An 11,219-nucleotide genomic window follows, 5' to 3' on the forward strand; every position below is an offset into this window, starting at 1 on the left:
GGAGGAAAAGCACCTCATTTCTGATCGGTACTTATCAAAGGGGCTTGCTCCCACTATCTAATATATATGCAGTCCCACTAGTATATAGCATATTATTGTTTAATTGTGATTGTGGGCTGCACATTTGATAGTGGCAGCAAGCCCCTGTGGACAGAGCTTTTGTGTTGATCTGTTCTCTTGTAGGATATTTGTTCCGCTAGAATATGTAGACTGGAAAAGGGCCTTGGATAATAACGAATACCTAGCTGCCATATTAATGGACCTATCCAAGGCCTTTGACTGTCTTCCACATGACATTCTCCTCAGCAAATTATCAGCTTATGGTTTGACTAATAAATCCACTAAATTACTTAAATCTTACCTTTCGGATAGAAAACAGCAAATTAAAATTGGCAGCACTGTTAGCATGTGGGAAAAAATTCAAAAAGGGGTTCCACATGTATCAATACTTGGCCCTTTACTTTTTAATGTTTTTATTAATAACATTTTTTACTTTATAAATAAATCTAGTCTGTATAATTATGCTGACGACAATACTCTATCATTTCACTCACCTGATTTTGATAAGGTCATATCTACTTTACAAGAGGAAAGTGATATTTTAATAAAATGGTTTTCATTTAATTGTATGCAAGCCAACCCAGATAAGTTTCAGGCAATTGCTGTAGGAAAGAAAACATATGATAAAAAGTCTGTATTTAATATTAGTGAAGCAAACATAAGTTGTGATGATGTTGTTAAACTACTTGGTGTAGATATTGATTTCAGACTGAACTTGGATTATCATATTACCAACATATGCAAAAAGCAGTGCAGCACTTAAATATATTAAAACGCATTGGTAAAAATCTTAGCAAACTCAATAGATGAACGATTTTTCATACATTTATCTTGTCGAATTTCAATTTTTGTCCTATGTCATGGCATTTTTGTTCTGAAAAAAAAAAAAACAAAAACAAAAAAAGATTGAAAAGATACAAGAAAGAGCCTTGAGATTTGTTTATTTTGATTACACTTCTACTTATGATGAACTATTAGCTAAAGTTAAATTACCTTAGTTTACATATTCGCAGAACAAGATTAATGGCAATTGAAACTTTTAAAATTATTAATGGTATTGCTCTACCTGTATTTAGTAATTTATTACATAAAAGAGAAAGTCATTATAATTTCCGCTATACAAATATTTTACAGGTACCTCAAATTCGAACCACAAAGTATGGTAAGAACTCATTCAGCTATGCAGCTCCAGTTCTCTGGAACTCTCTACCCGAAAACTTTAGGACATGTAATATCTTTAACCATTTCAAGCAACTTATATCAAATTATTCTGGAGAAGACTGTAAATGTGTTATTTGCAAATCTTGAACTGGTAGCTGCATGGCTGAATATATATCTTTTTATGCTTTTATTTGCTGTATGCTTAGTAGTGCTAGTATCTTTTATTATGTAGTTTAATTCTTCTCTTTGTCTTTATTTTGTGCTTCTTATTTTTAGTTTGATTGTAAGCTTATGCATGACTGTTTGCTTTCTTATATTGTGATTATCCTTATCTGCTTATTATACTGCCAAAGTGTACCTGTCAGCTGTTTTTGTGTATCAATGTTTGTCTGTTTGAATGTATGTATGTATTTATGTATGTATGTGTATTTGTTTTCGTGCTGTTTTATTGTTTAGTCGGTTCAAAAGCTCACAAGAGCTTATGTTTACCTGTTACAATGTCTTGCCTACTTAAAATAAAGCTTATTTGATTTGATTTGATGTTTATTATGAAATAAGTTTCGGGGGGATCAATTGGACTGACAATGTCACAATGACATATTATACGTCGTTAATACATAATTTTATTTTATGGAATTATACACGTAGCGATTATTATAAAAACCGTGTCTGGGTAAATTTCATGAGTTACCTGTCCAATTTCTTATACAAACTTTAACGAATGAATGAACTTGAGTGAATGAATGAATAATTAAATCAATCAATCAATCAATATATCGAATTCTGGAATGTAAGAACTATCTTTTCTTATACAAGTTGAACTACCCCCTCTTTAATAAATGAACAATGAATCACATTTTTCAATATCTATATCGTGTACTCTAGATTGCACTCCATCCGGCTTTTTGTGTACTAATAAAACTGCCGTTTTTAGATCAAAATCGGAATAGATAAGAATGTCACTAGATTGTAGAGTCTTATTCTAAACAGATAGCGCAGAAACTGTTCGCCATGTTAAAATCAGAAGAATTAGTAATACCGAAAATGCAATCAAAGGGAATTCCTTAACAACGCAACAAAGGGAACCCCAATATCATAAAAAATACACACAGATAGTACTTAGTAGTCAGGCATGCTGACACTACAGTCAGCTGTTTCGATCACTGAAGGGCGAGGGATGTATTATTATACACAGGAAGGTGCTTTGTAAATGATGTGTGGATCCACCTTTGGACGGATCGGCAATTCTTAACTCCAGCAATGAAACAGGTTGGCTTGCAAGTTATTTTGTGATATGGTACAATGCATTATCCAATTGAGAATAGAGGAACGAAAATTTATTCTCTTCCGTTGCAAGTATTTTTTACATGATACTGGATTATGCTACCTTCCATATAATTCCCTTAATTTCATCATGCTAAAGATCCACGTGTGCAGTGCACGGTTTGTCGTTTCAGAGGTATATGCCAATTCTCGATTTTAAGTTAATCTTGCCGTGTTTACACCGTCATAGTTTCATAGTTCTAGCTTCATACGAGATCAAAATGTACCACTTAAATATCATGCACATGTGTTCTACGTGTGTTTTCAATTTGCTTGTATGAGAACGGGAATTAGTTTACTTTAAAAGGTAAAATGATCGGTTAGCATTGAACATTACCCAGTTTCCAATTCAGACACGTACAAGAGCTCGTTACAATTGACTATATAGGTAATACATACATATGACACGCGAAATTAACCGAAAGACCGTTATATATCATGGGTTACCAGACTGTCACCCACAATATCACCTTTGATCGATAATTTAAATTCAGCTATAGGTTACAGACCACCAATTCAACCAATGAGCATTTGGAACGTACGCAAAAATAGTCCTACACAGAAATTACCCCTGTTCCTCATAGTGCTGTGAAAAAAGTTCTCATCTTATTTAAAAAATTTAAACAGTTTCTGAAAGGAAAAACATTTCTGTACATTTTATAGGTGCATTTTGCTTCTTGTGATGTGAAGCCTAATCTCCATCATGATTTCTAAATATTCCCCTATCTTGTGAAAACACTGGGATTTCCCATGCTATTTATAGACACTTCACTTCCGGTGACCAGTACTGCACTGCAAGTCTGCTAACCCCACATGCCATTCTGAGGATTGTGAGCTGACATATGTAGAATCATGCTGATATATAGTCCTCTGCAGGTTAAAGTTAAGGTAAAGTCCAGAGAAGCCATTGAATATTGTGAAATTAGCATAGAAGCCTATGGGAAGTGGAATTAGTGGTTTTTAGCCTTAAACTGAGGTCATGGCAAAATGACAAGTTTCTTGGAATAGCTTTAAACTACTTGAAGATCTTGTAAACTTTGCTATGAGAGGAATACACTACAAAAATCCTTCAAAATATGCATTTTTTTAAGTTATAGGTCCAAATTATGGAAAATTGGTCTTTTTGGCTGAATTTTATGTCCTATTTTGTGAAAAGTGTAGAAAATTTAGTAAAAATGTCAAATATTTAACTTTGAGGGCTATATTTACTTAAAATATGGTGGTAATCAGCACTTGAAATCAAGTTTTGTGTAAATTTGAGCAAAAATTAGGTTAGAAATGAGGAAAAACTCACTTTCATTACTGCGGTTAAGGCCAAATAAGCATTCCCCTATGGCAACATGGAAAATCCATTATTGAGTACTTTTTTGCTTTAGGTGCCCTTTACTGGTCATGTTTTAATGTGAAAACACTGTATTTACAAATTTAAAGCCAAATATATCACCTTTTGTGAAAATTTAAAGATTTAGGATTTTTGACATGTGATCAAGAAAAAGGGGGAGGCATGTCAGAAATAAATTTTTAAAAATAGACCAATTTCTCAGAAAATGATTACTTTTAAATCTATTTCTTTATTAATATTGTTAAAAAACAAGTTGTGATTGATTTTTTTTATTTGAAAAGTCAGAAAAAGTTCTTTGCAAATATTTAATGCATTTAAGTATAGTAGAATATTGTCACTTTTTTGCTCGCGCAACTTGGTTACCCTATATTTAAAAATCAAATATTTAAAAAAGTGCTTGTCACATTTCACTGAAACTTTGCAAATGCATTCAGTATGTGTGTAGGAAGATACTTGTATAGTTATTTATTTTTTCTAAGACAAAAAGTGACTCTTTAGATGAAGCCATGGCAAAATGAAAAGTTTCTTGAAATAGCTTTAAACTACTTGAAGATCTTGTTAACTTTGCCATGAGAGGAATACACTACAAAAATTCTTCAAAATATGCATTTTTTTAAGTTATAGGTCCAAATTATGGAAAATTGGTCTTTTTGGCTGATTTTTATATCCTATCTTGTAGAAAGTGTAGAAAATTTAGTAAAAAAATAAATATTAAACTTTGAGGGCTATATTTACCTAAATATGGTGGTAATAAGCACTTGAAATCAAGTTTTGTGTAGATTTGAGCAAAAATTAGGTTAGAAATGAGGAAAAACTCACTTTCATTACTGCGGTTAAGGCCAAATAAGCATTCCCCTATGGCAACATGGAAAATCCATTATTGAGTACTTTTTTGCTTTAGGTGCCCTTTACTGGTCATGTTTTAATGTGAAAACACTGTATTTACAAATTTAAAGCCAAATATATCACCTTTTGTGAAAATTTAAAGATTTAGGATTTTTGACATGTGATCAAGAAAAAGGGGGAGGCATGTCAGAAATAAATTTTTAAAAATAGACCAATTTCTCAGAAAATGATTACTTTTAAATCTATTTCTTTATTAATATTGTTAAAAAACAAGTTGTGATTGATTTTTTTTATTTGAAAAGTCAGAAAAAGTTCTTTGCAAATATTTAATGCATTTAAGTATGGTAGAATATTGTCACTTTTTTGCTCGCGCAACTTGGTTACCCTATATTTAAAAATCAAATATTTAAAAAAGTGCTTGTCACATTTCACTGAAACTTTGCAAATGCATTCAGTATGTGTGTAGGAAGATATCTGTATAGTTATTTATTTTTTCTAAGACAAAAAGTGACCCCTTTAGGTTACAGACCACCAATTCAACCAATGAGCATTTGGAACGTACGCAAAAATAGTCCTACGCAGAAATTACCCCTGTTCCTCATAGTGCTGTGAAAAAAGTTCTCATCTTATTTAAAAAATTTAAACAGTTTCTGAAAGGAAAAACATTTCTGTACATTTTATAGGTGCATTTTGCTTCTTGTGATGTGAAGCCTAATCTCCATCATGATTTCTAAATATTCCCCTATCTTGTGAAAACACTGGGATTTCCCATGCTATTTATAGACACTTCACTTCCGGTGACCAGTACTGCACTGCAAGTCTGCTAACCCCACATGCCATTCTGAGGATTGTGAGCTGACATATGTAGAATCATGCTGATATATAGTCCTCTGCAGGTTAAAGTTAAGGTAAAGTCCAGAGAAGCCATTGAATATTGTGAAATTAGCATAGAAGCCTATGGGAAGTGGAATTAGTGGTTTTTAGCCTATAGATAACGCTCGCTAACCCATAGATAATAGTTACATCTATTCGGAGTGCTGAACGAACTGCCGAAGAATAAGAATAACTCGAAGATTCGAAAGAGAAAAAAGAGGGAGAGGTCGGAATCTTTTGCGATTATCCATATGTCATAGGTATCAGTGACTGCAAACTTTGAACAGAATTTGACGTGCGAAGCTAATTCTAGAGAGGAAAACTTCGTCTGCCTGCCGCTGACCGTATATGCAGCTACAAAGGCAGCCACTTTGATACAAATGATGTACTATGTGATATTAATAAGAATATTATTCATGATCAGACCATGGTTGCAAAAATTTTAATGATTTTTCTGTAAATGTAGCTTGAGATATTGGTAATAGCAGCTGTAAGGTAGACTAAGATCATCCAAGTGTCAGAAGTATACATGAAAATTGTATACATGAAGGTAAATTGTATTTTCATGTCATTAGTAATGATTTTGTAGACAAACAAATAAATAAAATCAATGCATGCCAAGACAAACCGCTCCAGAATCCAACTTGAAACTTCGCTTAGAAAATAAATACATTAATTTATTCATCTGCACTATCGCGTTACCAAAGATAGTTAGTGCCTGTAGGGGGTAGACCAGAATTTTTTTTTTTTTTTTTGGGGGGGAGGGGGCATTTCTTGGCATGTTACCATTTATTTTACTCAGTTATTCATTTATATAATCAGTGCTTATTTAAGCTTTTAGCTTGCTTGTTTAATTTATCAGTGTGCGTTTTAGATAGTGTTTTGACATTGCATGTACTTTAATTTGTCCGTATTTAAAAAAAAATGACATGTATTGCGTGTGTCTAATTATGTATCTGTATGTATGTATGTCTGCATGATTTTTGCGTTGTTTTGTTATGTGAGTCTGTATAAAAGCTCTACAGAGCTCATGTTTTTGTAATGTGCAATTGTCTATAAATAAAAATTTCTGTTCTGTTCTGGTCTGTTTGTCCCCTTGTGCAAGATTGAAAGGGAACGAATTGAGCATCTACCGGCAACGTCTTACTTCCGGATTTTTAATCCAATCAGAAAACGCCAAGTACATGTGCTTCCTGTGATACACGTCTGTCAAAATTCAATTTGTCATGAAAATCTGAAAACTACTTTTACACACAGAGATCAATCGGTCATTATTTGAAAACTTTTCAGAACTATTTGAAGGAAGTTGTTTTTCGAACGACTCCTATCTGTTAATATCAACCATGAGGCAAGAAACCTACCTTGTTTTGGTTGTGTCTCTTGTTATTTTTATGCTGACCTGTTCGTCTGCTTTGAAAGAAGGGCAGTGTGAAGGTAAGATGCGATTGAACAAACCTTACTCAATTTTTCCTCACCTTTTCGTTCTTACCTCTGCCTTTTCTTCTGACTTGAGACCACCCACACCTGGCCTAAGCCTTAAATTGGACCATGTCACGGCATGTGAGCTTTATTGCCATCGCTTGGCATCAATTGTCGTCATTTATCGTCTCCTCTGAAACCACTCAACTCTCCATTTGGTCAAAGTTGCAGGATGACTCATTGTTAAAAGTAACTGCTCTTGTGATTGGTAGGCAAATAAGAGGGTTTCAGCAGTTCCAATAATATCTTGAAACTATAAAAGATAGAAACAAACTTTAAATAGATGAAATGATCCTTATGATTAGGCCTTTAAAAAGTCTCAGTTTTGTCAAATTTGTAGGATGTCTCCTTGTTAGGTTTACATGTACTGCCATTGAAAGGCAAAAACTGATGTTTTTGGCAGTTTTTCTGATGCAGTTGCATTTTACCCTTTGACCTTAAAGATGCTCTTCCATGGAAACACAAGTCACCTGATCAGAATTCTGTTTCCCAATTTGTAAAATACCGTGGCGTTTGAAAAAACTACCGGAAATTGAATTTGCGTGCCATGTGCCTTGAATGAAATGTATAGTAAGTAAAAAAGAACAAGTTTTGCTGTGTCAGCTATCTTTTTTTTTTTGTAAGATTATACTTGTTAGCCAATATCTTGAGAAGTAAAATAGACAGAAAAACTTTCAATTGATGAAATGATCCTTATCATGATAAGCCTACTAGAGGCTTATGGGTCAAAGTTGTCAGACCACTTCTTCTTAGAGTAATTGCCCTTGAAAACAAATGAACAAGGTGAGTGATTTAAGCGCCTGGGAGCCTTTAGTTCAGTGGTCATACATCCTGCATCTATGATTTACATTTGTACATAAATGTATATTAAAATCTTCAAAAAACCCTCGGAAAGCACAAATAGTTATTGATTATTGATTACGTGCATTCACAAATTACATACATCATGGAGTGTATTACTCACACAGGACATCAGTTGTTGTGATAAAATGGGCTACATGTACATACTTGAGAACAGAATACAACCTTTTGTCTTAACAACAGGGTATTTGATAGGCATGCTTGACAAATATACCTTAGGAGTCAGAAAGTTAGGGCTTTTGGTACATGTAGAGCAAAAGATTTTCTTCATGGATGTACACTCCTTGATGCATTCATATTTCCCATTTCAGTGTTTGTGCCTTGTTTATTGTGCATATGCAGAGCATTTTGCGTGCCTTTAAATGCATGATGATTGCAAGATGGAAGTGCTCTTTAAACACACGATAGAAGAATTGGTTTAAACACGTAATACAAGCTTTGTTTTAAATGCATGTTTGAAACGTTTGTAAACTAATTTTTTGCTTTTTACTTCTTTATTATTGATTTCATACAATATCAATAAGGACTGTATGATAGTTCTTTTATTAGCAATACAATTTTGTTGTGCTTTTCAGTTTGTATCAAAGTTGTGGACAGATTTATCAATTTCATTGATGATGATGTAAAAAAATCGCCAGAGAAAATTGAAACAGAGATGAAGAAGTTTTGTAAAAACTTAAGAGGGAAGGAAGAAAGATTTGTAAGTTTAAAGTGTTTGATTAAACTATTGCTTATCAAATTCATGGAAACTTAATCATATAATGTTAATGTATTCGAATGTTGAACAAAAATAGTATATATTTTCTCATAAATATTTTTTGATGGCATCTTTAGGAAAAGTTGGTATTGATTTGATAAATTGAATGAGATGAAGTTTTAAGGTTTTAAAAGTAATTGTTTGTTCCTCTCATTTTCAGTGTTACTACATTGGTGGATTGGACACTTCAGCAACAAATATCCTGCGAATTATATCTAAACCAATCAGCTGGCACATGCCTCCAGAAAAAGTTTGTGGCAAACTAAAGGATGCTGATAGCCAAATTTGTGAACTTAAATATGGTATGTAAAAAAAATGCACTTTCGGGACATAACAGAAATCCTTTCTTAATCTGATAATGCAATTGCAGATGTACGTATAAAAACATTTCAAGTGTGTTGAACCCAGCTACACTGACAGCAAAAACTTTTCGCCAAATGCTTTAAAGGGTATGGGTAGTTGAAATTGTTCTTTTAGTCAATAGCAATAAAACTTAGGTTGGAAATCACATGCTTTATTATGGGTTTTACAATCATATTTTTATTATCATTCATTTACTTCTTAATTTTCAACTCCCTACATTTTATACATGCATGTGTTATGGAAAAAAATAATCATATGAACTTCTTACATTTATTTACACATTATATTAAATTTATTTCAGATAAACAAATTGATTTATCAACTGTCAATTTAAAAAAATTGAAAGTGAAAGATTTGAAGAAAATATTATCAGACTGGGGAGAAGACAATGCATGCAAAGGATGTGCTGAGAAATCAGACTTTATTAAAGTGGTTGAAGACCTGATGCCAAAATATGCCCCTGAGGCTGCCAAGAAGAGGAAAACAGAATTGTAATGTTTGAGAAGTTTAGGTTCTTAACATTTTTTTAATTTATATAGTGCAGTTTTGAGGTATTTCATTGTTATGAACAGGGATTTGTTACATATGGCACAAGAACAATACAATAGTTTAAGACACTTGTACAGTTATTTTCAAATGCAACATGTTTAATAGATGTTCAAATGCTTGTAACTAATATCCAATTTCTCTAAATTGCAAATCATTGCACAATCGATAGCCTCGCTTTGTAAATCATTTAAAATTTTTACGGCTTTGAAAATAATCAATTGTATTTTGCCATGAACCTGGAAGAACTTAAATTACTCACAATGTTGTTTACTAACACTATATTTTGAATGTATTATGTATTTTAAATATTTGCTTTTTTTCATGAAAAGAGATGCATTTTATTTATTTACTGTCGTAAAATTATTTTCTTGGCCAATAGGTGTTGGAAATTGTTTAAGGAAATTTTTGGAACAGTAAGTGTATTTTAGTTCAAACTAGATGGGTATATGTTGTTGGATGGAGTATCTTTCATGTTGCAGTGTATGTATACTTTTTTGCACAGAGAATGGTAGATGGATGCAAGGGAAACTGAGAAGGAAGGGTGTTCTAAGTAAATGTGAATTTTCATAGTATTTTTGTCATTAATGTATGAAATTCAAAGCTACTTTGTGATATCATCTATAGCTGGGAGAATTTGTTTGAAGGTTTCTAAGGTCCGTAATCATATCATTTTACATTTTTAGGGGCAACTTCTTTATGTAAATTGTGATTGTCAAATATGAAATTTATTGAATAATTTTCGGGAAAGGAAGAATAGATGTAAGAAATATGTCACTAATCATCACATCAACCATTAATCAGCTTATACATATCAAGAAGATTCATATTAATTGTTTTTAAAATTAGAATTGAATGGAAATGGCTTTGTGAACTAATAAAATTTTGGTGTTAGAAATTGGTACTACTGACCAATGGTTGAGTACCGAGTTCCCATTCGCATCACTCCTTTTTATACCATGTAAAACTTTATGACACGATTTTAATTACAGTATAGGTAAGCCTGCATGTGATTACCTTGGACTCCTTCAGCTGATTACTCTCTGCAATCAAATGTCATCTAGGACTAGTTGTAAATGTGGTGTGAATTGTGTCAATGATAGAAATATTTTGTTATAATAAATAAAACATACTAAAATATGGTGTTGAAGTCTGTATTTGCCAGTTAAGTACATGCATGTTTTTATGGATATATTATGGTAAACCAATAGCCATATTTCCATAATCATGAATAAATATGATTACTCTTTTATATTAAGTATTTCAAATAATTGTATGACCACAAAAATTTGTGTTTGAAGGTAGTACAGCCCTGGGGTCATTGTCCGTGTTATAGACACTTGTTTTTCATTCAATGATTTCATGGGTCTTGATATAAATGTTTTATAGCAAGGTTCCAAACCACAAAAGAAAGTTGAGTATTTATCTTGGGTGCTAGGGCAAAACCTTTTTGGAAGTAGGTGCAATAAACAACCATAAAACTCAAGTATAAGCATATGGGTCTATGAATTTGTACCATAAGGTGCCACAACACAAAAAGAAAGCTTTGATTACTTTTGGGAATTCTTGGTAGAAATTACGGACCTAAAAGGAGGCCAGAATTTAGCA

The 11,219-nt window shown here is 32.6% G+C and overlaps 1 protein-coding gene across 1 annotated transcript; it reads left to right on the forward strand.

Moving 5' to 3' along the window:
* Positions 1-6,681: 6,681 nt before the first annotated feature.
* LOC148627448 (mesencephalic astrocyte-derived neurotrophic factor homolog) lies at positions 6,682-10,751 on the forward strand. The gene is made up of 4 exons (XM_088573363.1): positions 6,682-7,039; positions 8,521-8,645; positions 8,863-9,004; positions 9,367-10,751. Exons 1-4 carry the CDS (start codon positions 6,949-6,951, stop codon positions 9,558-9,560), a joined length of 552 nt encoding a protein of 183 aa, XP_088429489.1. The 5' UTR covers positions 6,682-6,948; the 3' UTR covers positions 9,561-10,751.
* The last annotated feature ends 468 nt before the right edge of the window (positions 10,752-11,219 follow it).

Source organism: Perna viridis, chromosome 1 (genome assembly GCF_037379345.1).
Source record: "Perna viridis isolate PV_CMFRI_1.1 ecotype Kerala chromosome 1, ASM3737934v1, whole genome shotgun sequence".
NCBI classification, from domain to species: domain Eukaryota; kingdom Metazoa; phylum Mollusca; class Bivalvia; order Mytilida; family Mytilidae; genus Perna; species Perna viridis.

Excerpts from the sequence above, each read along its gene's own strand:
- LOC148627448 (XM_088573363.1), top strand. The coding sequence starts at position 6,949 with ATGAGGCAAGAAACCTACCTTGTTTTGGTTGTGTCTCTTGTTATTTTT. Across the intron at positions 7,040-8,520 it reads GAAAGAAGGGCAGTGTGAAG|TTTGTATCAAAGTTGTGGAC; the intron begins GTAAGATGCGAT and ends TGTGCTTTTCAG. Across the intron at positions 8,646-8,862 it reads GAGGGAAGGAAGAAAGATTT|TGTTACTACATTGGTGGATT; the intron begins GTAAGTTTAAAG and ends TCTCATTTTCAG.